The 27715-nt window shown below is 40.3% G+C and overlaps 3 protein-coding genes and 2 pseudogenes across 3 annotated transcripts; 2 read left to right on the top strand and 3 right to left on the bottom strand.

Moving 5' to 3' along the window:
* The first annotated feature begins 93 nt into the window (after nt 1-93).
* LOC143847423 (pentatricopeptide repeat-containing protein At1g11290, chloroplastic pseudogene) lies at nt 94-3039 on the top strand (annotated as a pseudogene).
* A 2409-nt stretch (nt 3040-5448) lies between these two features.
* LOC143847421 (calnexin homolog) lies at nt 5449-10151 on the top strand. Its single transcript, XM_077356240.1, has 6 exons — nt 5449-5673; nt 5765-5834; nt 8099-9228; nt 9313-9384; nt 9582-9698; nt 9826-10151. Exons 1-6 carry the CDS (start codon nt 5602-5604, stop codon nt 9967-9969), a joined length of 1605 nt encoding a protein of 534 aa, XP_077212355.1. The 5' UTR covers nt 5449-5601; the 3' UTR covers nt 9970-10151.
* A 2807-nt stretch (nt 10152-12958) lies between these two features.
* Nucleotides 12959-17049, bottom strand: LOC143847422 (rust resistance kinase Lr10-like). The gene is made up of 2 exons (XM_077356241.1): nt 15953-17049; nt 12959-14237 (listed from the first exon to the last, which is right to left on the bottom strand). The coding sequence occupies exons 1-2, from the start codon at nt 16794-16796 to the stop codon at nt 13075-13077; spliced, it is 2007 nt and encodes a 668-aa protein (XP_077212356.1). The 5' UTR covers nt 16797-17049; the 3' UTR covers nt 12959-13074.
* Nucleotides 17050-22228: 5179 nt separating this feature from the next.
* On the bottom strand, nt 22229-23408 carry LOC143892009 (rust resistance kinase Lr10 pseudogene; annotated as a pseudogene).
* A 922-nt stretch (nt 23409-24330) lies between these two features.
* On the bottom strand, nt 24331-25035 carry LOC143892008 (LEAF RUST 10 DISEASE-RESISTANCE LOCUS RECEPTOR-LIKE PROTEIN KINASE-like 1.2). Its single transcript, XM_077396487.1, has one exon. The coding sequence runs from the start codon at nt 25033-25035 to the stop codon at nt 24331-24333; it is 705 nt and encodes a 234-aa protein (XP_077252602.1).
* Nucleotides 25036-27715: the final 2680 nt, after the last annotated feature.

The raw sequence follows: 27715 nt of genomic DNA, 5'->3' as shown, positions 1-27715 counted from the left end.
TTGGAATGCTGAAATCATTTCCCATACAGTAATCTTTTCAAAAAATCTACCCCCGTATATCTTACGTAGGGTATTGCAGAGAGACAGAGATGGGGGTCGATTTAAGATAGTAGGGGGGGTGGGGGGGTCAATTTAATTTCCATATTGCAGTGGACTCCTATCTAATCTGCGCTCAAGGCTTTATACCAACCCATAAAAAAAACAAAGGCTTTATACCACCTCTTTCATGCATAGGAAAACCTCATGGGGCGCAGTACGCCAGTATCATCTTCTCTACTCCACCGCTCAAGAAAGCCCCTCTCTCCATCCCAACACCTTCATCTCCCTGCTAAACCAATGCAAAACCCTCAAAACCCTGAAATCAGTCCACGCTTCCATGCTCAAATCCTATCTCGACCTCAACCTATTCCTCTCCACCAATCTCATCTCCCGTTACGCTTCCTTCGCCTCCATGAACTACGCTTTTGCTCTCTTTTCCTCTTCCAAAACCTCCGATGTTTTCCTCTGGAACGTCATCATCAGAGCATTCGCAGATAACGGGCCCTCTGAAAGAGCCCTCCTCCTCTACCGTCAGATGAGAGGGATTGGCATCGAACCCGACAATTTCACATTCCCTTTCCTTCTCAAGGCCTGCTCTAACCTTCATGACCTCAAAGCGGGGGAAAAGATTCATGGGGATGTTTCTGAATTTGGGTATGACTCAGATGTTTTTGTGGGTAACTCTTTAATTAGTATGTATGGGAAATGTGGGTGTTCTGAGCTTGCTCGGCAAGTGTTTGATAAAATGCCTGAGAGAAATGTAGTTTCGTGGAGCGCAATGATGGGCGCTTATGTGCAGAATGGGTGTTTCGAGGATGCGATGGTGTTGTTTCCGCGGATGTTAGAGGGGAGAATTAGGCCGAATCGGGTTACAATTTTGAATTTGATTCCATGTGTTTGTAGGAAGAATGAGGCTGATGAGATTTATAGGATTATTGTAGAGAGTGGGCTTGAATCAGATATATGTATTCAAAACGGGGTCATGGGGATGTATTCGAATTGCAGAAGAATCGACATTGCTCGGAGATTTTTTGATGGGATTCCGGATAAGGATTTAGTGTCTTGGAGTTCAATGATTGACGCTTATGCCAAAGCAGATTTGCCGATGGAAGCTTTGGAGCTGTTCAAGCAGATGAAGCTACGGAAAATTCGTCCTGACTATGTAACCATCCTCAGTGTTATTCGTGCGTGCTCAAATTTAGCTTCCCTTAGGCAAGCTCGAGTAGTTCATGGGTTTATAGTTCGGAGTTTGTTCAAACATGAATTGGTAGTAGAAACTGCGGTTATTGACCTCTACGTGAAATGTGGGAGCTTGGGATATGCGCGTAGAGTTTTTGATAGAATGAAGGAAAGAAACTTGGTTTCATGGAGCACCATGATTTCTGGATATGGAATCCATGGTTTAGGAAAAGATGCACTCAAGCTCTTTGATCAGATGAAGGGTTCGATGCAACCAGACCACATCACATTTGTTTCAGTGTTGTCAGCTTGCAGCCATGCTGGATTGATCGAGGAAGGGTGGGAGTGCTTTAATTCTATGGTAAGTGATTTTAACATTATACCAAGAACTGAACATTATGCGTGTATGGTTGACCTCTTGGGTCGAGCTGGACGGCTCGATGAGGCTCTGGAATTCATCAATAGCATGCCAATAAGGCGGGATTCTGGTGTTTGGGGAGCTCTACTTGGTGCCTGTAGAATTCATTCAAATGTAAAACTTGCTGAATTCGCAGCAACATCACTATTTGAATTAGACCCAGAAAACTCAGGACGGTATGTCTTGTTATCTAACATATACACATCTTCTGGCAAGAGAGATGAAGCTGATAGGATAAGAGCTCTGATGAAGCGAAGAGGGGTGAAGAAAACTGCCGGTCACACAGTTATAGAAGTCAAGAACAAGGTTTATAAGTTCTTGGTGGGAGACCGAACAAACCCACAGACGGATATAATCTACAAAGAGTTGGATAAATTAATGGAGAGGATTCGAGAAGAGGGATATGTGCCTGATACGAATTTTGTATTGCATGATGTGGAGGAGGAGATGAAGGAGAAGATGTTGTATGTGCACAGCGAGAAGATTGCCATTGTTTTCGGTCTCTTGAATTCAGAGCCCGAAAGTGTGATCCGAATCAAGAAGAATCTTAGGGTATGTGGGGATTGTCATACTGCGACTAAGTTCATCTCTAAGGTTACAGGGAGGGAGATTGTAGTGAGAGATGCTCATAGGTTTCACCATTTTAAAGGAGGGGAATGTTCTTGTGGGGATTATTGGTGAAGAACTTGTGTATTTGATGGATCATGGTCATGGTGGCTCTTGTAGCTCTTTGTATCATTACCAAAATGCTCCATGCTTGTGATTTAACACAGTCAAAATGCTTTCAAGTGGGGTAGAAAGAAAGAAACCTAGTGGCCAAATTGATGCCAATTAGTCTATTCGACTACATTATCTCTGAGAGTCTACGTAAGGCAGAGGGCTTATGTTATACAGCATATCTGTAATCCACTGAGCTTCTCTTTTCAAGTTGGTAATTCGAATTCAAATGACTTGACCAAATGGTTGTCACCAGAAGTCGAGCCAGATCTTCTCTGCCTTCAATTAGCATGTGATTTTTGAGGATGCTGATACAGTTCACCTCTAATGCGGTTACAAATGGTAGTGCACTGCAAATTCCTATACTACCTCCTGAGCTCTCCGCAACGGAAGATCTTAGGATGAGTTTGGATGTACACTCAAATTGCAATAACGGCCAATGAAGAGATCAATTGGTTTGTAAAGGGTCTCTAATCAGTGAATTGGTTTCCAAGTTCCAAATGCTGGTGATATGTGCTTGCGTTTTCTCCGGTTAGGAGCTATGGCTTGCTTCGAGGGAAATCCTGGCCCTCCTTTTGTCAAATTCATATTTAATTTCTCATGGCATTTCATTGAATGATAGACTATTTTAACTACAATGACTATGCCACATGGCATGACTCTATTCAACTAAACCAACTATTCTCATAAAAAGCTCTATTTTCACTCAAACAAGCACTCTACGTAAGACTCCTAAGACTACTATTTCTTCTCATGTACTTATCCCTATCTCGAACCAACAAACTCCGACCTTTATTGGACACCTAGAAGCAAAACCTTTCTGCAATATCTACTCATTCACCATGTAGGACACATACACATCACTCTCCCTCCCTTCGAAGAACTTGGTCGTCCAGATTAGCATCAGCATCCCCAGTTTCTTTCTCATCCACTTCTTCTGGCCAGGAACCCTCCATCAAATAAAGCCTTTGTGTCTCGCACCTGTGTCCCGAAGAGAACCTTTCATCGCAATTATAGCACAATCCTTAGGCACGCCTCTGAATTTGGGCTGGAGTAAGTCGCATAATAGTCGGGTGGGGTGATTTGGGGGCAATGATGCTGGGTGGGGTGATCTGGGGGCAATCATGCTGGAATCTTCCTAATTTTTGTCACAAACTCCGATTTTTCTTCTTGTAACCAAGCAAGCCCAATGGCAGCCGACAAGGAAGTAGGTCGAAACATTTGAACATATAACCGAATATCGTCCTTAAGCCCTCCTACAAAGCAAATGATCATGAAAAGCTTCATTTAGACCCCATATGATTAGTCAAGAAATCAAATTGTGTGTGAGTCTTGCACATTGGAGACTTGTCTCAACTTAGCTAATGCGGTTGCCAGATTTTCGTACTCCATAGATCTGAAATGTATTCACAATGCTTGTGCCAACTCCCGCCAGTTTACCACAACACTCCACTTCCCCATCCACCTATACCACTAAAGAGCAAGTCTTTCAAGGTGAAAAAAAGAGATGATATGCTTATTTTGGTCTGGGCATGGAGGAACTGGGGTCGTTGCGGTACAGGAAAGACCAATTTTTGCCAATCCGACATTCTGCCTATAAGCAGCCATGATCATGCTTAGTGGGGAAAGCACAATCCCCGTGAAACGAATATATGATGAACTCACGGGAGAAGCACAACCCAGAGGGAGAAAAACAGGGGGTACACCCAGTGTAAGCAGGGATGATGGGACACGAAAAGACCCAAAAACAAGAGAATAAAAAAAAGGGAAATATTATCAGCACTACTGAATTTTGATGAGGGCACTCCTCACTTTATTAAAATGTACGATATGGCCTACACCATAAGATGATCCAAACCGTCCATTAGATGGGCCACAGCCTAAAGGTTCTCCCCTGATCCTCTGTATCGCTCTCTTACTACTAGATAAACTAATATTCCATTGGGAAAAAAAATCATTGTTGTCAAAACATGGCTTTAGATACTTAATCTCCACGGCTCCCGTGTTTTGTTTTGAGCCCTACTTTTGGCATTTTTTCCAAACTGCACACACCCTTTAGATAGCGAAGTTTGCATCCTACTTTTGGTATTTGTTTAAAAAGGAGGAAATTACTAAAACCCCCATTGATTGAAGTTCTCCAGCTAAAATACTCATAACGGTGCATCTATAATAGCACTGAAAAAATATAAGGGCCCGTTTGGATACCTTAGATTTTGTATTTGGAATTGAGTTTTCAGTAGAAAATGAATAGATCTGCCAGCTCATGTTGAGGAAGACAGAGAGGGAATGGAGTAATTCCTGTAGCAGGGGAGAGGTTGAGGAGCCAAGAGGGTGAAGGAAACTGCCAGATCTGTAGATTTCTAATTTCTTATTTCCACAGCTTATTTGAAAATCTGATTTTCTCAACTGTCAGTTGCTGGATTGGAAATTCAAGGATTTGATCAGGATCCAAATGTCAACTCAAAAAGAGATGCAACTGTGAGAATTCCTAATCAAAATCTTCTCGGCATCCAAACAGGCCCTACATGTACAGAGCTGGCAGGGCGCCCATTTAGTGACATGGATCCATCGGGGGCAGCCTTGCGGTTGATTTTTTGCCAGGGCGCCGATTTAGGATTCTTACAATTACAATTTTGTTTGTCATTTTGATTAGGGTTTTAAAATGTTACCAAAAAATATCCCTAGTGACTGACAAGACATAAATGAACGAAAGTACAAAAAAAGATAATTTCATTGTGATATGGATCCAATGGATAATGTATGTCACTAGGTGGCTGGTCTGCGAAATGACTTTTGGGATGGACGCTAGCAAATTAGCAATTCCCGATTGGTATTTTAGTGCAACGGAAGAGAAGGGCAAAGTAGTCTCCACGTTTAACATTTTTGGCCACTTTAGCCTTAGCGGGTTCCTGGACGCAAGCTTTTAAGAAGAAAAAAATGTTCCGAATCCGTTGATGGCGTGGCAAAATATGATTGGTTTTGCCACGTAAAATCCGCGTTCGAGCACTAGCGCAAGAACTTCACATCTGCGCCGTTGATTTAACGGTATCATTTCGTCCGTCCTTTTTTCTTTATCTCCAGTGTTTATTGGGCGTCGGATCTTCGTTTTCTTGCTTCCCCCTTTCTCCTTTTCCTTCCACCGCTGACTCTTGAAACCACAGATCGCCAGTCAGTGTTAGGGTTTCTGAGTTTTTGCATCTTTTTTTTTTTCCTTCGATCGGTTTTTTTAGGCTTGTTTTAGATTTCTGATGGACGTCAACGGGATTCTGCTGAAATTTCTTCTGCTGTTGATTGCATTCGAGACTTGCGCTTCGGATTCGGTGAGTTTTTTTGCTTATTTTTTTTCTCTGATTCGAGGAAATTTGCGTTGATTTGTCTGTACTGAATCTGAAAATCGGTCGTCTTTTTCAGCTGTTTTATGAACCGTTTGATGAATCATTTGAGGGGCGATGGATCGTGTCGGAGAAAGATGAATATAATGGTATGATTTCGGATCTGAAATGTCTCGGGATCTTGTTTGGCAGATCTAGTTCGTAGTCATCTTCATAAAATATTATTTCACTGATTATTAAAAGAAAGAGTTGATTTGAAATAGAAACCTATTTCCTTAAGAAATAAAGTATTACAAGTGCGCTTCAGGGGTAAAGATGCTCCAGATTTGAATAGGCGATCAGAAATGAAAGAGAAGCTTCTTTTTTTTTAATGATAAATGAAAGAGATTTTTTGTCTATGATTTTTTGTAGATCAGCTAACAACTGGTTAGATTGAACTGAAGGTCATAGAAAATTGTGAAAGTAGATTGAATTACTCGAGTTCATGGTTCTTTTGAATGAATTAGGCTTGCAGTAGTTCGTTTCTTTATATTGTATGCTATTGTACTAATCTAACTTCTCTTTTGAACTGAGATCATAGCTATAAAGCTCGCATCTTTAATTGATTTTTGGTAAATCAGGTATGCTTTGTTTACGATAGTTGTGAGAGATCTTAACATAAAGAAAACCTCTAGAAAAGTTCAAAAGAAATGAAAAGACCTAACTTTTGAGTTTGTCCTTCTTTCTTACAAAGTAGAAATGAAGTTCCTTCATTCTTTCTTGTGGTGTTACTTCTCTTCCAACCTTAATCATAGTTCTGAGATTTGGGATTGGATCTTGATTACTCACTAATCTGCTTTTTATCTTGAAAATGCATCTTGATGAGAGCAGCTCATTACTTTTGCACGATTTACACAGCATATGTTGCCTTGTCAGCTATACTGGCATGGTTTGGGTTTTGTTGATTTTTCATGTTAGCTACTCAATTTGCCCAGTTTTGAATCCATGCAGATCTCTTTTTTTTAGCTCTGTCGTTAAAGTCTGGTATAAAACCCTTGAACTTCTATACAATTTCCTCCTGAGAAAAAGTAAAAAGTAAAATTATTTCATCCAATGAAATTCTATGCTTTGATTAGTTGTCTCAGCTTGATTGCTAGATATCCTAGCTCTTCTTGAACTTCTAGGTTGCGTGGATTGGAATTTCCACTTTGTTATATATTCGGTAGGACATTCAGCTTAACAGGGCTTGAAACCATTGTTACAGGAAATGCTATGAAATGGTGGGAAACATGTTTTCTCAGAAATATTTTTTTGACATTTTGAAATGGAAACGAAACTAATTTTAAAAAAAGTGGAAAGCACATGGGAAACGCCAGGGAAACACGTGGAAAACGCCAGAGAGATGTGTTGGAAATGGCAGATAAATGCGTGTCAAATGTCGCAGAAACGCTTTTTCGTTTTTTTGAAGTCAGTTAACAGATTGTAAGCTATGTCCTGGACAATTGTAGTATGAGACATTCATTGCCTTATTTGCCCTTAAGAAACAAAAGGCTGCATGTTTTGTGCAAGTTGTCGTACTTATGCCAGTTGTAGTTGTGGTAAGATTTTAATATTAATCAGCACCATTTATGACTAACAGAAGCTTCTCTTTATTCTATTAAAATTCTGGCACGTGTAACCTTATTTTCTTTATGCTAGGGTTAATAATATTTTCTTTTCTTTTTTTATTTTACTTGGCAATAGAAGGATTTAATATATTGCCTAATGGAAAACGATTCACAAATGTTTTTCTGTCCATGCGATAAAAAAGTTGCTTTGTGAAGAATTCCAGTTTAGTGTTTCTAGAAAAAAAGCATCCTTTTTAATTATTTGTATTTGTTTAATCTTGACTTGTAGTTCTTTCATTCTGGGCTTATTGAAATAAGGTTATGATTGACTGTATAGCTTTTTGCATTTAATTTTACTGCTCATTGATAGTGGGGTTTTTAATAAGAAAACATGCAATTAATTTTAAATCCATGAAATATTCAATCTAGTTGGAACAACCCCATTGAAATTAGCCTTTTTGTCACGTTTTGTATGCATTTTCTCTTACTTTTCACGTACGGTTTCCTCTTGTTTCCCTCACGTTTCTAATATGTTTCCAAAGGTGTTTCTCATTGCATTTCACATGTGCTTTTCTATTACGTCCCTGTTTCTCGTTCACCCTTTGATTTTTTCACATATTTCGTGCGTCACATTTTGCTGCCCAAATTTGCTTTCCGACCTGGGAACTATGCTTGAAAATATATGCTTTTTTGCCATGTGCATGTGTATGACTAAGTTGTGATTTTAATTTTTACACTTTGAATCCTAGCAGCAAGGACATCAGACTTGCCCGACCCATTTGGATTTTAAATTGTATATAGTGGTTTGATATGTGTTTTGATTTTAGGTGTATGGAAGTATGCAAAAAGTGAGGGACATGAAGATTATGGGCTTCTCGTGAGTGAGAAGGCAAGGAAGTATGCGATAGTAAAGGAGCTTGATGAGTCTGTGGATCTCAAGGATGGAACAGTTGTCCTCCAATTTGAGATTCGTCTCCAGAATGGGCTTGAATGTGGAGGGGCATATCTGAAATATCTTCGGCCCCAGGAGGCTGGATGGAAATCCAAGGAATTTGACAACGAGTCTCCTTACACAATCATGTTTGGACCCGATAAATGTGGGTCTACGAACAAGGTGCACTTCATTTTCAAGCATAAAAACCCCAAGACTGGCGAGTATGTTGAGCATCATCTCAAGTACCCTCCTTCTGTCCCGTCAGACAAACTGTCTCATCTGTACACCGCTATACTGAAACCGGATAATGAGCTGCAGATATTTATTGATGGAGAGGAGAAGAAAAAGGTAAATTTTCTTTCTGGTGACGATTTTGAGCCGCCTCTTATTCCTGCGAAGACAATTCCAGACCCAGATGATAAGAAGCCTGAGGACTGGGATGAGAGGGCTAAAATTCCAGACCCGGAAGCAGTAAAGCCTGATGATTGGGATGAGGATGCGCCACTAGAAATTGAAGATGAGGAAGCTGTGAAGCCAGAAGGATGGTTGGATGATGAGCCGGAGGAAGTTGACGACCCTGAAGCAACTAAGCCTGAAGATTGGGATGACGAAGAGGATGGCGAATGGGAGGCGCCCAAGATTGACAACCCAAAGTGTGAGGCAGCCCCTGGTTGTGGAGAATGGAAGAGGCCAATGAAGAGAAACCCGGCTTACAAGGGAAAATGGCACGCTCCATTGATTGATAACCCTAACTACAAGGGCATTTGGAAGCCGCAGCAAATACCAAACCCTGACTACTTTGAACTTGCGAAACCTGACTTTGAGCCTGTTGCTGCTATCGGCATTGAGATTTGGACAATGCAAGATGGAATTTTGTTTGACAATATTTTGATAACAACCGATGAGAAGGATGCAGAATCATACAGGGACAAAACATGGAAGCCAAAGTTTGAGGTTGAGAAAGAAAAGCAGAAAGCAGAGGAAGCAGCTGCTGGACTTTCGAATGGCCTTGTGGGCTTCCAGGTGATGTCACTTTTCCCTATTCTATTCATCTGTTTTTATATTAAGATTGCCCTTCATCCTCACTTTGCTCTTTGGATCTTGCAGAAAAAGGTATTTGATGTCTTCTACCAGATAGCAGACATTCCTTTCTTGGAAGCCTACAAGCTCAAGATCATTGTATGTACCACAGTTTACTCATTGTCTTGTATTGGCCCATTTGATTTTTTTTTTCATCCATAGTTTTTGATTGTTTTTCATCCATGTTGTTTAGTTTTTTTAGCTTCTTTTCTACAACATAATTGTGGTACACTGCTAGCTATCCATGGTTCACCATGAAGTTGTTTTTGATGATGGTATTGGCTCTTGTTGTGCAGGATGTCATTGAGAAGGGAGAGAAACAGCCTAATCTCACTATTGGGATTCTGGTCTCTATTCTGGTGGTGATTCTAACTGTCTTTTTTAGGGTTCTGTTTGGCGGGAAGAAACCAGCTGTGAGTTTTCTGGATATCATTTTCCTCTTTCGACTCATTTACTGTTATCGATAGGGTAAAAATGGGACCGCCATATCTCTTTTATCTTTTCTCTCTTTATGTCTTTATGATTGTTAATCCTGTATAGGCTGCTCCAAAGGCCACCGAGGAAACAAAGAATGCTGCTGCTGCAGAGGCTGATAATCAAGGAAGTAGTGGTGAAAAGGAAGACGAAAATGAGAAAGAAGATGTTGCTGCTCCTCGACCACGGAGGTCTAGGCGGGAAACTTAGTTCAGTTGGACATGAAGTTTTGAGATGAGTGGTTTATGTACCTGATACTTTCTTCTCTAATGTTAGCTTTTTGAAATTACAAGGATACGAGTGTAAATGAGATAATCTGGTACTCTAAACCTGATTCTTGTCCAGCTTGAAGAAAAAAAAGGTTTTTCTAATGTGTTCTTCAATTTTTTCTAGTTTTGATTTGTTGCTCCCCATTTACATGTTAACTGCTACTTCTTTTGCAAAGTCTTCCATAAGTCTCATTTTTTGGGCACCATTCAAACTGTTCATGCAGTCTTTTTTTGACTGAAGTCAGTCCTCAAGCTCAAAATTTCCCTATGTATTTCTATGTACTTTCTGATTGCAATAACTATTGCTAGATAATTTTTTCTTATTTATATCTATATTTTTTTATTGCATATCTACGTATTGCTTTGTTGTTGGCACATGTATGAGTGGTAGTTCGGTATGTTGATTGTGTCTGCAGTTGACTGATTGGTTAGTTGAAGGTTATTTATTTTATTTGAAAAAATTTTAGTTCGGTATGAAGCTCGCTTCAAAAGCTAAATTCTTCTTGCTTTCAAATGTATTCTTACACGGCATTTCCATAATTAAGAGTGTCTTTCCTAATTAGGTGATTATTTTCCCTTTAGTATATTCTCCTTTTTATAAAAATTTAAAATCTTTTCATAGCTTTTAAATAAAACTTGTTGATTAATAATTAACAGTTGTACACACCTAAATCATGTAAGATATAAATTCTTAATACTGATTAAAATGCGACCTCTTTACTAATCTATAATCCTAACTTACATTAGCCCCCTTCTTTCCTAACTATAATCTTAATCTCTTTCTCCATGCTGTCTGTTTGCTTTAAGGGAGGCTTATTAGATGCTTTATATTGACTTATGATGATGTTGCCTGCATATAACAATTCTTACATGTTAGGCCTTGCTATACACGGCTCGTATTTATCAAAATTCACTCTCATCAAACAGTCCTAACGTTTCAATTTATGGTCATGAAATGGAGGGTGAGAAAACAAGGCAACAGGTCACAAACTGTGGTTGTATGAGCATGGTTTAGCTTGTTATCAAGATGCCCCTGGGACCACAAATGCTGGGACAATGAACCAATGGGACTAGGAAACTCCCATTCGGGCTTTCTAAACTCCACATACAGCAATTAGACCCAGGTTTCCTGAGAACAGCCATCAAAATTCAGTTTCACATATCCCGTTGGAGGAGGGATGAGGTTCCGAGATGGCTGTCCTCCTTCATCTTCTATCACCTAAAACCTCTCAATTTCCGAAGAATTCCAAGATGGGAACCCCATTAAACTTCTCTTGTTTTCAACATCTCATGAAGGAAGAAGAAAATTTAACCTCTCATATCAATCCTTAGACCATCCAACTCCTACCTTCAACGTATTTTGGTATTTTTGCATTTACGAAGTCCTTGAGAGGTTGGGGAAAACCTATGACATTTAGAACCACTGCAACACCGATATCGAAAGTTCAGCTGCAACCAAACAACGTCGGAGAAGATGTCATGGCGATTCTCCATGATGTTTGCATTGGATCTATCTATTTGTTAACTTGAAACCATTGTTTGTGTATAACATCCAAAGTGTTGCAACCCCCCTCCACATTTCTGAAGGAAAAAAACGTGCGAAACATGAAGGCTATTTGTTAACTTGAAACCATTGTTTGTACTAACATCCAAAGTGTTGCAACCCCCCTCCATTTCTGAATGAAAAAAAACGTGCGAAACATGAAGGGAGCACTAGCAACCGCCAACCAAAATCTACTATCTGTATCTGTTGTGGGCGGGTAGACTCCCACAAGGGAACACATCAACTCAAGAAAACTTCATGACTTAGACTGCCATTGATTCCTACAATAGACCCATCCCAAACTACTGTTCCCCGCGCACTCCCAAAACAATTTGACACCCTTACTCTTCTTTGATTCTAACAAGATTAAAAAGGTCTAGAAATGCATGGCACACCTGAATCTCTCCAAACCACAAGTCTAAAGCCACTTCATTAGGCCCCACCTCATTTCTTGAAATGGTGTTTTCAAATCCCAAGCTCTCTTCGGTCGCTTGTCTCGCACACCGTTTTTTCACTTGACCAAATGCTTTATTCTTATCTCCTTTCTCTTTCCTTCTCATAAGAAATTTCTTAATCTCCTCAATTTTCTATTCGACCGCTTTTAGTATTTACAATATGAACATGAAATATATTGGAAGATTAGCTAATGTCACTTTAATTAAAGGTAACCTTCCACCAAACGAAAGATAACTATTTTTTTTTCAGCTGCAAATTCTTTTCTATCCTCTCTACCAGTGGAACCCACAATGTCATCGATGAAATACCAATACCTATAGGTAGGCCTAGGTATGTTAGGGAAACCACTTTGCAACCAAGCAAATTAGCTTAGTGAATGACCCTATCTTTTGGTGTGCTAAACTCCTATATGGAGCACTTACAAATGTAAGACGACACAACCTCAAACCACCTTGCGACATCTTCCCAGCTGACCACCTTAATCTTTGATTCCTGACCAAACAAAGTATGCCATCTGTAAATTGTAGGGAGAGATCCACGTTGTCTATCCTCAAAGGAACGCACCCTAAATCAGCCAGTATTGGTTTGCTAACCTACTAAAAGCCTCTCTAATGACGGTAAATAGGAAAAGGGATAAGGGATCCCCTTATCAAAGCCCCCTTAGAGCTAGGGAAGAAACCAACACGTTTCCGATTCTTGATTGTATGATGCTAGCCATTTGATCAATTAAACCTCGTTTAGGGTTTTGCTAAGAAAAGCAAAACCACTTATTTCGTAAAACTTAATCTTAAGACATGGAATTTCTATCTGGCATGGGAGTAAGGCCATGTAGTTCGCATCATGAAGGTCTACTAGATCAAGGATCTCGATCTAAATGACATCGTCCTAGTAGCAGGGGTATTGTTAGGATGGCATAGAAATAGTGATGGAGGTCCACTACAAGTATTGTATAAAACAAAGTGTCATTTACCACAAAACACATACATCAGTACTCATGCCAAGCATTATTTGTGTATATTACATGTTCCTTATTACAACAAACCTTTATTAATCAACCCTCACAGATAAGAGATTTGATTCTGCATGATTTTGTGAAAATGACTCCTCTTCTGAATCAGTTGAAGATTGGATGCTATCCATTTGTGTCGCATCAATTTCATCGGTCACATGTTGTGGAGAAGATAGAAAAGGTTTGGATGGAATCCTTAGAAGCTCCACACTTCCCTCTAGCATCTCCAACACTTTACCCATTGAAGGACGATCTGCAGGCTTCATCTGTATGCACCATAGTGCCACTATAATCAACTTCTTAGCGATTTCTCTTTCATCGTCCATAGCATTCCCTAATCCCATATCTCCTCCCTGACTAACCTGGTCATAAATCCATAATGGGAAGTAAATTTCACTCGAGTTCGCTGCCGTCGCATTCACATTCCTCCTCCCTGCCATTTCCAAAAGAAGCATCCCAAAACTATAGACATCAGACTTGTAGGAGACACCCCCTATATTTTTATAAAACAGTTCAGGGGCCATATATCCTAAGGTTCCTCTTACAGCTGTGACGGAGACAATGCTCTGTTCCGTTGGATAAAACTTAGCCAGTCCAAAATCTGAAACTTTCGGGATATAATTCTCATCGAGAAGGATGTTGTGAGGCTTGATATCAAAATGCAGAATTCTCATGTCACAACCTCGATGAAGATATTCTAACCCTCTTGCTATTCCTAATGTTATCTTGTACGTCTTCTCCCAACTCAAAGGGTTTATGCTTCCTTGTTCAGGAAAAATGTATTTTTCTAAAGACCCATTAGGCATGAAGTCATAAACAAGAGCCCTTTTCGAACCCTCAGAGCAGAATCCGAGTAGTTTAACGACATTGACGTGATGAATTCTTCCAATGGTAGCGACTTCGTTGATGAAATCTTGCCCGTTACCTTTCGACATGGCCAACACCTTTACGGCCACCAAATGCCCACTTCGGAGCTTTCCTCTAAATACAGAGCCTAAGCCTCCTTGACCTAGTTTCTCTTTGAAACCTTGGGTCATCTTTTTAACATCGGAATAAGAGTACCTAGTTGGCGTATGATATCTGTACTTACTCAAGAACTCTTCAACTGTGGCATCCATCCATATATGTCTCTTTTGTAGTTTATAGACCAAGAAGATAGCCACGCAGAATACCCCAATCAATGTTCTTGCGGCCAAAAACGCTACATGCAGACTATGTATTAGTTTTGACAATGAAAGCATAGTCCTAATTGTAATTTGGGATTTGCTAAGCTCGATCGCAAAAGGCTTTTCGCGGCTGGTCTGTTGCATGTCAGACCAGCCACCTCGTTAATGGAGACAAAAGCTGTTGTCTTCATCAACGAGGTGGCTGGTCTGATGTGCGACAGACCAGCCGCAAAAACCCTTTTGCGATGGACGCTAGCAGTTCCCTTGTAATTTTAATTGTTAAAGATCTTACATGCGATGTACACCGCCAACGAGCTACATATTATCGCTATAAATTCAACTCGACCTGCATCATCCAACTCAAATACGGATTTTGTTAGATTCATCACGCTAAACTTGTCCTATTTATACCTGAATTCTATTTATACTTGCAAGCAAATAATAGTGGTATTTTTTCATATAAAATCTCAGAGTTTTTGTGTTTGGGTGCAACTATTGTCCTACGATTGGGGATGGAATCCTATTTTAAGTGTTGATGGTAGACCTTCTTCACCTGTGGATAGAGTTATAGAGCCTTATGTACCGTACAATTTTTTTGTATTCTTGATTTTGTTTTCTTTCTAATCTTATCCGTTTCTTTTGTATTCCATCGTATCCTAAATTGAAGATTTCACAAGAGACCTTTCAAGCTAATAAATTCGGTTCGTGTCTTTATTCATTAGAAACTAAGAAGCCAATGGCACTACCACCTTCTATTCGGTATTATGTCTTTGTTCTGACGGTTAATGGAAGTTTGTTCATCTTGCCACCCTGGCCTTGTATTTGCAGTGGCGGTCCTGGCACTCTGCTAGTAATCCTTATTTGTTATTTAGCAAAAGCTTAACCAAACCTTACATAAGTTGCAATAATTATAGAGGTCCCAATTCTGGATTGCAAATGAACGGTATAAAAGAAAGTATGAATCCAAGTTGCACCCCTACCTACACTATGTTTTGATCTGACCGAGTTGAAAAACATAAGGGTCTAATGTTGGTACATATAACACTTAAAATTCTTCATGTTTTTAGTACTCAGATTGAGTAGATTCAAAGTTTCCACTGCAAGAACTAACGCACTTCCCTTCAAGTATTATACACCCTATCCACGGTAGAGTACATAAATTAAAGCCCTTTTGAGAAACATTGCCTACATGATCACGCTATACAAACTGCTGTTCATCGAAACTGAACATTTCACTAAATGAATATTATTCATACTCGTCCTAGAAAGAGAGTAATAGAGTATGGAGGAATGGCATGCTTGAGGAGGGCATAGCATGTTAAGTAATAACGAGAAAGAAGGTATGGATTGCGTATTATGTTTAGAAACTGACAAGCGTCTGGAACTTCCACCCTCTATTGGGTGTATTATGTTTTTGTTCTGACGGTTAATAGAAGTTTGTTTCCAACTCCAAAATCCAATCTACTATGGAAAACTACTTGACACACCCAGAGAGTGTGTCGGTCTCAGATGGCCACTCCTACACACTCTGCTAGCAGTCTTCATTTTTCATTTAGCAAAAGCTTAACAAAACCTGACATAAGCTGCAATAATTATAGATGTCCCAATGGCGGATTGCAAACGTACCATATAAAAGAAAGAGTACTAATCCAAGTTCAACATCATTAGTATAAAAGATTAAATAACACCATCTCCAACAGCTTAAGCTTTTGGAATAATTGGTTGTTTCACATCATATAGCACTTAAAACTCTTCAAATAAGTCTTAATTCTTTTGAAAGACATATAAGTCTTAAGTTTCGAGTACTCACATTCCTTAGATTGAAATGATTGTTGGCAAGAACTATGGCACTTCCGTCTTTTCGTCAGTAGATTTCTGTAACCAGAATATTCTCTACATAAAAGCCCTTTTGCGAAGCATTCATGACATGATAGGGGCTCCTTCCAAGAGAGCTCAAAACCCATGAGCAACAGATCATGAATCTGAGAATAATTTTGTTTTTGAATTCCGCGTAGCTCTGTTTGTATATGGGTCTTCCCTACAAGCATGCAGGACGTGTGGAGATCTGACCATTTCATCACATCGCTGATGACATACAAATATTTCTGACCAGAAGTATTGAAGCAAGGAGCAGTAGCTGTATACAAACTGCTGTTCATCGAAACTGAACATTTCACGAACTGAATATTATTCACAATCCTCCAAGAAAGACTCCTCCAAGAAATAAAGTATGGATTGCCATACTCGAAGTCATCGTACGTTAAGGAGTAACGAGGGAGGGAAAAACAATCATCTCTTTGTAGACCAGAATCGACGATGCGGATTACTTGATTCTCGTAAGATATTTCCTCCACGTAGTATTTCTTAGAAGAATTCAGATACAAAACGGTTCGATGACTTTCACAATATAGCTGATATTGGGCGTCACCGCACCCTTGAGGGTCGCTGTTTAAGCGAAATGGGTAGGTGATGTTTCCCACATTTCCACATGAAGAAGGTGGGCAATCTGGTCTCACAGTGTTGCAACCACTTAGAACAAAGAAGATAGAAAGAACAGAGGCTAACAATTGGACTGAAAAGAATCTCCTCTTCATGACGAGAGCATAGAAGAAGAAAGAGGGAGTGAGAATTTGTTTCTCTCGATTATACTATATATTCTGCATCTTCGATCAAAAACTGTTTCTCATCACAAAATTCTTTCAACTGTTTGGATAGAGCAGGACTGTAGTGGTGGAATGGTTTTGTGGTTGTGACTGCAAAGTATGGTTTTATGGCCGCCTTTTGAATCGAAGACCCCCGAGGAGTCTTCTTCACACCTTGGCCGCCTGTCTGGACTCTCAGACTTTTGCCAACAAGTCCCTAGACTGCAAAGTATTTGTCACCTACTAACTCAAAACATCATATTATCTAATAAGTTTGCATTATCAAATAAGTTAGCAAAGGCAATTTTTCAGACCCTCTTTTACCGTTTACAGGGAGAGAAGTGCCCCCTCATATTGAATAAAACAATTTCAGCTATGAGATGTAGGGCTGCAACTCGAGCCGGGTAAAACCCGACCCGCATCGACCCGACCCGAAAATAGCCTGGGTCGGGTTCAGGTTTCATGGGTTTCGGGTCGAGCCGGGTTCAGCATTCAAAAGCCCGCATGAATCTCGGGTCGAGCCGGGTTTGAAGGGGCCCGACCCGACCCGACCCGAGTTACATAAGTTATAGTATGTACATTTTTTTCTATTGTTAGTTAAAAGTTAAAGGGATAATTAGATTTACACCCCCCTCTAGTTTCTGACACATCTACTTCCACCCCTATAGTTTAAAACGTGACAAATACACCCTTGTAGTTTCAATTTGTTTAAGGTAGGCCCCCTCAGCTGAAGGTTCGTCCATAGATTGAAGGGTTAGGATGATCCGATGGAGCTGATTTTTTTGGCACACCCTAACTATGTCAGGACCCATCAAATGAACGCTTTGGATCATCCAAACAATGTGGGCCCACATTATTTGGATGATTTTTTGGTAGTGTTTGGATTCGGGTAGGGGCCCACATTATTTGGATGATCCAAAGCGTTCATTTGATGGGTCCTGACATAGATATGGTGTGCCCAAAAAATCAGCTCCATCGGATCATCCTAACCCTTCAATCTATGGACGAACCTTCAGCTGAGGGGGCAAACCTTAAACAAATTGAAACTACAAGGGTGTATTTGTCACGTTTTAAACTATAGGGGTGGAAGTGGATGTGTCAGAAACTAGAGGGGGTGTAAATGTAATTATCCCAAAGTTAAAAGTGAAAACCCACGCACCCACTGTTACTGTATGTGAGTGTAATTTCTGCTTCTATGAGTTGAGTTGATTCAAGTGTTTGATTCAGCATTGTTTGATTGTAATTACAACATTGTTTGATTCAAGTGTGATGTGAGTGTAATTACATCATTGTTTGATTCAAGTGTAATGTGAGTGTAATTTCTGCTTCTATGAGTTGAGTTGCCTTGCCAAACAAGAATTTTCCTTAAAAATTTGTGTCAACGTGAAAAAACCCGACCCGACCCGAACCGACCCGAGATTTATCATGGGTAGGGCCGGGTTTGGGAATCGTGGGTTTTCCGAAAAAAAACCCGACCCGACCCGAGATATTTCTCGGGTAGGGTTGGGTTCTCCAAAACCCGACCCGCCCGACCCGAGTTGCAGCCCTAATGAGATGGCTCTTCTCTCTCCAAAGTGAGGAGCAAGCGAAATGTCCTATGAGAAATTGCCTAGCAAGCTAGTTTGAAATGAGAAAATAGATACATATATGTTTGGACACTGATGCCTATGTCCATGACGATGGTTTACAAGAGATAAGCCAAAAATATATAGCTGTCAGATGTCAGATCAACATTGATTTTCCACGATCTTTGAGTAAAAAAAAGTGTATGGCTTTCTTGAGACTTGACTCTTATTTTAGACTCCACAACGACCGGGATTAATGCCCAGTTTATTCTGAGAACCGATTATGAGTCCAAACTGATTACTGACCCAAAATTAGATGTAATTTTGAGTCCAATAATTGGTTTTGGACTAACAACCAGTTTTCAAAATCCAAAACAACTAGGGCTTAAATTTTTTTTTTTTGAAAGGTAACAGTAACAATATATTCTAAGAAAATATGATACAAGAAGAGGGACAAGATGTCCCAAAAACAAAAAAATATCAAGTGGTCAACGCCACCGAAGAGTTAAATGCAACAATGTTTTCATGAAGGGCCACCCCTTCTTTAGCTAAACGATCAGCCAAACAGTTTGCCGAACGCCTTTTATGTTTTAGGGTCGGCTGTAAAAGTTGCACTAGATCCCGAATCTCATCGATTTCTGGAGCAAGACGCCATTTGCCCCCACGACGGTGAGATGCCCAGGCAATGACATTTGAAGAGTCCCCTTCCACTATTAAGGATCCCAAATTGTGAGTGCGAAGCCATCGAAGGCCAAATAGTAATGCTCTAACCTCCAGTTAGATTTTGATTTTCAAAATCTTATTTTTGGTCAAAAGAAACTGTTTGGAAAATGTTTTCTAAATGTGTTTTGGAAAACGAAAAACTTTTCTTTGGAAAGATTTGCTTTTTGCAAGAGAAAGAGAAGAGTGCAAAAGTAGTGTGAAAAAAATAGTCTCGTACCGACTCATAAGAAAAGAAAAATTGGGCTTGTAAAGCTTTACTCTTTTCTCTTCTTTATTATGGTGCACAACGAGTATTAGCCATGGGTTGAACCGCGGGACGGTGCAATGCACACGCGCGCGACGTGGACAATGGGCAATGGGGCGCATAGCCGCACTTTGCACGCCGCATCGTAGCGAGGAGCGATTGGAGCCTTTCATTTTTTCCGATTTGATCCGGACCGTTGGATCAAGATCAACTTGGATCGGTCAAGTGGGTAGACCAAATGGTTCGGTCAGGTTGGGCCTGAGTTCGGGCCCAACAGTTGGCCCGGCAGGCCTAGGGGTTCCAATGGATAGTGCGTGAGCGGGTGCGATCCGAACCGTCGGATCGTGGTGTAACAGCTAGTGGATGATGACCATTGGATTGTGTCTCTTCTACACAACGGTCAAGTTCCTAAAGAGTGCAATCTGCACCGTGGATGGGAGATCTAGCAGTTACGGAGTTAAAGGGTGCAATACGTACCATATAAAATTGGCATAGAAAGGCAACCATCCACATTTCTCCGCAAATCAAGGGTTAAAGATTTTCCCACTTGACGGGGTGGAGTTTTAAGCTTAGAATTAAATGGGAGGTTCCTAAAACGATAAGCTTAGAATCCCGTAGTTAATGCTCGCTTAAAGGGAAAATATAACCGCCATAACTTGTAATCCCAGTTGCGTCAAAATGAGGTGGACCAATGAGGTCGCCCTTTCCTCTTAATTATGCAAGGGCGCCTGTGTATCTAGCATCCCTTTTTTTTGTTTTTTGTTTTTTGTTTTTGTTTGCTTAGAAAAGCATGACCCGCACAATATCCTAGCCACAAGCATGACCCAGTACTTTGTTAGTGATTTTGCATTTTCAAAATCATGTATATTACATGTTTTAGTGTTTTGGAAAATATTTTATCAAAAGCGTTTGGGAAAAAGAAAATGTTTTCTTGGAAATATTTGCTTTTACAAAAGGATGTAGAAGTGTAGTTGAAAAAGATAGTTCCACATCGGATGAGAGAAAAGAAAGAGAAGGGCTTATAAAGCACTACCTTTTCTAACTCTTGTTGATTGCACATTGGGTTGAACCCATGGTTGGACCCGCGGGACGGTGCAACGCACCGTTCGCACACGCGCACGCGCACGCGCGCGCGGCGTGGGCAATGGGCTATAGGGCGCATAGTGGCACTTTATTGGCGCTTTCACCAGATGGTCTATAAAAATGTGCAAACTTCAGTCATTTCAAATTGAAATTGACTGATTTTACACTCTCTTCTACACTCCTACAAAAATCCCCAAGTATTTCTACATACTGTTTTTCTTTTGTTTACTGTTCTAGATACTGTTTTTCTGCAGAAACAGAATCTAGAGATTTCTCTAAGGCTTGAGATTTCGGAAGGGCATTTCGGGTTTGATTCCGCTAGTGCTACGCGTCATCAAACATTAGTAGGGCTTCCCTACTAGGCTTCATTGTATCTTGGAGGCAATTCGCGGATCCCCTTTGCACACTACTAGTGGGGGCGAATCTTGTCTTAAGGAAAGTGATATCACGCCTTGAAGCAACAAGTTTCTGTTTTCTATCATCAACAGTGCCCTCAACAAATTTTCCAAACTTAATCCCTTTTAGGAACTTATTCCTTACTGGACTTATTGACTTCCATGATTCGAAACCCTTATTCCTACTTAACTCTCTACATGCCATCCGCTCCATTTCCCCATATTTTCCTCCAATGACATTTCAAATTTGTTGGCAACAGGCCGTTTGGATACGCGGATTTTAGAATCCAAGTTTTTAGTTTAAAAACAGTGTAAAAGAGGGTTCATGATCAACCAGCTGTATGCTGTCCTGACAGCGTTTCTTGGATTTTAAGTGAGAAATTCATGTTTTAATTAAAAATCTCTCCTGAGTCCTTAGATTTCTAAAACCTGAAAATAAGGGAGGATCTGCTACTCTCTTGCTGTTAGAAAGAAGGGCGAGAAGTCAAAAACGATGGCTGGTCCGCTTCTTCTCTTGTTGCTTAGCTACAATTTTGAAGAAATCCCGGATTCTAAAATCCGCGTATCCAAATGGCCCCTAAAGGTACTATTCCACCAAATGAATGCTAACTTTTTTCTTTTCCAACTGCCAACCAACATCTTTTACATCCTCAAACACTAGAGCCCGCAAAATAGGGAAATGATATCAACACAACCACGTTTCGTTGTTTGCAGGGTTCTAGCTTGCCTTTTTATATGTGGGCAATGGCAGGTGAGAGATCCATATGGTAGGTGAGGGATTCCTAAGTGTATCATGTGCAAATAGTAGGTGAGAGATCCATATCGTTGCATGTCTAGCCTCAAGAAACACAACCTAAATCAGACACTATTGTTTTGCCACCCTTACGAACCTACTAAAAGCCTCTCCAACAATGGTAAGGATAAGGGATCCCCATGTTGAAGACTCCTCCCTAGACCTAGGGAAGAAACCAACTGGTTTCTGACTCTGGATTGTATGATACTATACTTTTGAACCAACAAGCCTTATTTAGGCTTTTGCTGAGAAAAGCTAGACCCGTGATTTTTTGCAAACCTAATCATAATACTTGGAATGTCCTTTTGGCATGGGACCAAAACCACCTCATGCCAGTCTACATGCCCTCGTTCTTGGACCCAAATATTGATTGTTAGAATGGATCTAAGCTGTGCTGTCTTTGTAGCCAGATGTATATTATTGGGATAGCATACATAATATGATGGAAGTCCGTTACAAGTATTGTATAAAACAAATGTCATTTACCACAACACATACATGCAGTTTTCATGCCAAGCATTACCTCTGTATGTTACATGTTCTTCTTACAAGCAATCCATTACTAATCTACCATCACATTACTAATCTACCGTCACAGATAAGAGATTTGATTCTGCATGATTTTGTGAAAATGACGCCGCTTCTGAATCAGTTGAAGATTGGATGCTATCCATTTGTGTCGCATCAATTTCATCAGTCACATGTTGTGGAGAAGATAGAAAAGGTTTGGGTGGAATCTGTAGAAGCTCCACATTTCCCTCGAGCATCTCCAACACTTTTTCCATTGAAGGACGATCTGCAGGCTTCATCTGTATGCACCATAGCACCACTATAACCAACATCTTTGCGATTTCTCTTTCATCGTCCATAGCATTCCCTAATCCCATATCTCCTCCCTGACTAACCTGGTCATAAATCCCCAATGGGAAGTAGATTTCGCTCGAGTTCACCCCCGTCGCAGTCACATTCCTCCTCCTCCCTGCCATTTCCAAAAGAAGCATCCCAAAACTACAGACATCAGACTTGTAGGAGACACCCCCTATATTTTTATAAAACAGTTCAGGGGCCATATATCCTAAGGTTCCTCTTACAGCTGTGACGGAGACAATGCTCTGTTCTGTCGGATAAAACTTAGCCAGTCCAAAATCCGAAACTTTCGGGATATAATTCTCATCGAGAAGGATGTTGTGAGGCTTGATATCAAAATGCAGAGTTCTCATGTCACAACCTCGATGAAGATATTCTATCCCTTGTGCTATTCCTAATGTTATCTGGTACGTCTTCTCCCAATGCAAAGGGTTTATGCTTCCTTGTTCAGGAAATATATATTCTTCTTAAGTCATAAACAAGAGCCCTTTTTGAACCCTCACAGGAGTTGAACAACATTGATGTGATGAATTCTTCTGATGGTAGCGACTTTGTTGATGAATTCCTGCCCATTACCTTTCGACATGGCTAACACCTTTACGGCCACCAGACGCCCACTTCGGAGATTTCCTATAAAAACGGAGCCGAAGCCTCCTTGGCCTAGTTTCTTTTTGAAACCTTGGGTCATTTTCTTAATATCTGAATAAGAGTACCTTGTTGGGGTTTGATATCTATACTTACTCAAGAACTCTTCAACTGTGGCATCCATCCATATATATGTCTCTTTTGTAGTTGATAGACCAATAAGATAGCCAGGCAGAATACCCCAATCAATGTTCTTGCTCCCAAAAACACTACATGCAGACTATGTATTAGATTTGATAATGAGAGCATAGTGCTAATTGTAATTTGAATTGTTAAAGATCTTACATATGCTGAACCACATCAACCCCCAACATAACCACACTATAAATTCAATGAAACCTGCATCATCCAACTCAAATACGTATTTTGTTAGATTCATCACGCTAAACTATCATATTTATACCAGAATTCTATATATACCTGCAAGCAAAAAATAGTGGTATTTTTTCATATAAAATCTCACAGTTTTAGTGCTTGGGTGACTGTTGTACTATGATTACGGATGGAATCCTATTTTAAGGGTTGATGGTAGACCTTCACCTGTGGATAGAGTTATAGAGCCTGATGTAGCGTACAATTTTTTTGTATTCTTGATTGTGTTTTCTTTCTAATTTTATCCGTTTCTTTTGTATTCCATCGTATCCTAAATTGAAGATTTCACAAGAGACCTTTCAAGCTAATAATTGAGCTCGTGTCTTTATTCATTAGAAACTAAGAAGGCTATAGCACTTCCACCTTCTATTCGGTATTATGGCTTTGTTCTGTCGGTTAATAGAAGTTTGTTTCCAACTCCAAAATCCCTGGCCCTGTATTTGCAGTGTTGGTGCTGTCACTCTGCTAGTAATCCTCATTTGTTATTTTGCAAAAGCTTAACCAAGTCTGACATAAGTTGCAATAATTACAGGTGTCTCAATTCTGGATTGCAAATGGACGGTATAAAAGAAAGTATTAATCCAAGTTGCACCCCTACTATGTTTTGATCTGACGGAGTTGAAAAACATAAGGGTCTAATGTTGGTACGTATAGCACTTAAAACTCTTCAAATGAGTATTAATGTTTTTTATTCTGAAAGATAAATGAGTCCAAGTTTTTTAGTACTCACATTGAGGAGATTCAAAATTTCCTCTGCAAGAACTAATGCACTTCCCTTCGGGTATCCACCGTATCTACACTACAGTACAAGTTTTATAGCAGAATATTCTGTACACAAAAGCCCTTTTGCGGAACATTGACAACATGATAGGGGCTCCTTCCAAGAGAGCTCAAAACCCATGAGCAACAGATCATGAATCGTAGAGTAATTATGTTTTTGAATTCCCCTTAGCTCTGTTTGAATACGGGTCTTCCCTACAAGCTTGCAGGACGTGTGGAGATCTGACCATTTCATCTCATCGCTGATGACATACAAATATTTCTGACCAGAAGTATTCAAGCAAGGAGCAGTAGCTGTATACAAACTACTGTTCATCGAAACTGAACATTTCACGAAATGAATATTATTCATACTCCTCCAAGAAAGAAAGTATGGATTGCCATACTCGAAATCATAGCAATAACAAGGGAAGGACGAACAATCATCTCTTTGTAGACCAGAATCAACAATGCGGATTACCTGATTCTCATACGATATGTCCTCCACGTAGTATTTACCAGAATTCAGATAGAAAACAGTTTGATTACTTTCACAATGTAGCTGGTATTGGGCATCCCCGCACCCTTGAGGATCGCCCTTTAAGCGAAATGGGTAGGTAATGTCTACGACATTTCCGCAGGAAGAAGGTGAGCAATCTGGTTTCAAACTGTTGCTACCACTTAGAACAAAAAAGATAGGAAGAACAATGGCTAACAATTGGAATGAAAAGAATCTCCCCTTCATGAGGAGGGCATAGAAGAAAAATGTGTCGCGTTTTCTTGAGACATGAGACTTCTTTTTACAAGGGATGAAAGTATAGGTTAGGACGACTTACTAAAGCCCTGTTCGTGTTGTACTTAATATCTACAACGAACAGGGACTAAAGCTCGTTCATTTTATTGAGAACCAATTTTGAGTCCAAAATTAATTCTACACTTTGGGGCAGTTTGGATACGCGGATTTTAGAACCTTGGATTTCCTCAAAATTGTAGATGGGAGATGAGAGAAGAAAGATACCAGCCATCGTTTCCAGATTTCTCTCCCTTCTTTCCAACAGCAAGAGAGCAAGAGATTGTCCCATGTTTCCAGGTTTTAAAAACCTTAGGATGGGGGGGGAGAGATTTCTAAAACATGGGTTCATACTTAAAATCCAAGAAACACTGTCAGGACAGCACACAACAGCTTGATTATGAACCCTCTTTTACACTGTTTTCAAACTAAAACATGGATTCTAAAATCTCTGTATCCATACGGCCCCTCAATGTTTGACATAATTTTTGTTAGATTTTGATTTTCAAAATCTTAATTTTTGGTCAAAAGATAGTGTTTGGAAAATGTTTCCTAAGTGGGTTTTGGAAAAGAAAAAACTTTTCTTTGAAAATATTTGTTTTCTGCAAGAGAAAGAGAAGAGTGCAAAAGTAGCGTGAAAAAGACAGTCCCATACCGACTCATAAGAAAGAAAAAATTGGGCTTATAAAGCCTTACTCTTTTCTCTATCTTATTATGGTGCACAATGAGTCTTAGCCTTGGGTTGAACCGTGGGATGGTGCAATGCACCGTTCGCACACGCGTACGCCCATGGCGTGGGCAATGGGCTATAGGGTGCATAGTGGCGCTTTTTAGGCGCACTTTGCACGCTGCATCATAGCGATGAGCGATTGGAGCCTTTCATTTTTTCCGATTTGATCCGGACCGTTGGATCAAGATCGACTTGGATCGGTCAAGTGGGTAGACCGAATGGTTCAGTCGGGTTGGGCCTGAGTTCGGGCCCAACGATTGGCCCAGCAGGCTTAGAGGCTCCAATGGATAGTGCGTGAGCGGGTGCGATCCGAGTCGTAGCGAGGAGCGATTGGAGCCTTTCATTTTTCCCGATTTTATCCGGACCGTTGGATCAAGATTGACTTGGATCGGTCAAGTGGGTAGACCGAATGGTTCGGTCGGGTTGGGCCTGAGTTCGGGCCCAACGATTGGCCCAGCAGGCCTAGAGGCTCCAATGGATAGTGCGTGAGCGGGTGCGATCCGAAGCGTCGGATCGTAGTATAACGGCTATTGGAATATGACCATTGGATGGTGTCTCATCTGTTCAATGGTCAAAGGCCCAAAGGGTGCGCGATCTGCACCATGGATGGGCAATCTAGCGGTTCAGAGTTGGAAAGGTTTTTACACAAGCCAACGGTCACTCCAGGATTGATCTGAACCGTAGAGTTGCGATTAGACGCGATTTAACGGTCAAAATTCAAACCCGCTAAAAGGATGTCCAGAAAGGGTGTTTTCCAATGGGAAAAGCCACCAGAAGCTCTATAAAATCAGTAGAAAATTCTCATTCTATATAGAGTTCAGATTTCTATTTTGGTATACCCAAAATTGCTATTTTGAGCACAATTCTCTCTCTCTCTAATCCCCTACAAAGTTTTTGTTTTACTGTTTTTGTTCAAGTGTTCTGTTTTCTGCAGAAACAGACACTTGTGTGTCTCAAATCCTTACAAAATTCAAAGGTGATTCAGGGCTTGATTCTGTTCAGTGCAGAACGTCGTCAAGCAATCGGTTTGAAACCGGGCTTCATTGTATCTTGGAGGCGAGTTCGTGGTCCCCTTTGCACACTACTGGTGGGGGTGAATATCGTCTTATGGAAAGCGTTTACGCGCCTTGAAGCATTTTCTTATCTTCTTCTCAACCAGTACACATAATTTCTCTATCAATTTTAAGTCCAATGGAGTGTTAGTTTAGAGTGTAACATCCGTTGTTTTTAATACACTGGTAGGGGTCCCGCCAAACCCCAGCTTACCCACCAAAAAAATTTGAAGTCCAATGACTCTGATTGGTTTTGGACTGATATATGGGAGAAATTATATGATGAAGGGCAGTATGAACACGGAGAAATTATATGATGAGAGGACGTATGAACAACCCATCCTTGATATTTGATCCAGCGGCAGCTCACAGTTTGAGGAGCTGCTGTTGGATTAAATGTCAAACGTGGTACTTCGGCCGTACCACCTTTACTTGCTTATAAGGCTTTTCATCATATAATTTCTCCACAAATGATTCTGCCTTCGGCCTAAACTACCAAGAAATCCAACACCGTCTAATCACCAAATCAAATGATCGTAACCCTCCAATACCTACTTAGCTCACAAAATTGGCATTGAAAAGCAATCATCCACATTTCTTCACAAATCAGGAGATTTAAGAGTTTCCCACCCATTCTTCTGTCATACAAGGAAGGTGAAGAGGAAAGGATGTTTGGATCTATGTAAAAAATCAATGGAAAAATATTTCATGGAAAAAATATTTCAGGATCCGTAGGTTTGCAATTTTTCATGAAAACAGGGAACAATTTTACCCTTTGGAAAAAAATGATGAAAAATGAATTTACCAAATGTTGGCAAATTCATTTTCATTGAACAAATTTCAATGCGTCTAA

The sequence above is a fragment of the Tasmannia lanceolata genome, unplaced genomic scaffold (genome assembly GCF_043159265.1).
Source record: "Tasmannia lanceolata isolate RefF3 unplaced genomic scaffold, GAP_Taslan_0.1 ptg000015l, whole genome shotgun sequence".
NCBI lineage: Eukaryota > Viridiplantae > Streptophyta > Magnoliopsida > Canellales > Winteraceae > Tasmannia > Tasmannia lanceolata.
The sequence above is the reverse complement of the archived record's forward strand: the minus strand, read 5'-3'. Positions and strand labels throughout refer to the sequence as shown.

Excerpts from the sequence above, each read along its gene's own strand:
- LOC143847421 (XM_077356240.1), top strand. The coding sequence starts at position 5,602 with ATGGACGTCAACGGGATTCTGCTGAAATTTCTTCTGCTGTTGATTGCA. Across the intron at positions 5,674-5,764 it reads AGACTTGCGCTTCGGATTCG|CTGTTTTATGAACCGTTTGA; the intron begins GTGAGTTTTTTT and ends CGTCTTTTTCAG. Across the intron at positions 9,385-9,581 it reads CCTACAAGCTCAAGATCATT|GATGTCATTGAGAAGGGAGA; the intron begins GTATGTACCACA and ends CTTGTTGTGCAG.
- LOC143847422 (XM_077356241.1), bottom strand. The coding sequence starts at position 16,796 with ATGAAGAGGAGATTCTTTTCAGTCCAATTGTTAGCCTCTGTTCTTTCT. Across the intron at positions 14,238-15,952 it reads AATTAAGACTTATTTGAAGA|CGTTTTTGGCCGCAAGAACA; the intron begins GTTTTAAGTGCT and ends GTCTGCATGTAG.
- LOC143892008 (XM_077396487.1), bottom strand. The coding sequence starts at position 25,035 with ATGAAGGGGAGATTCTTTTCATTCCAATTGTTAGCCATTGTTCTTCCT.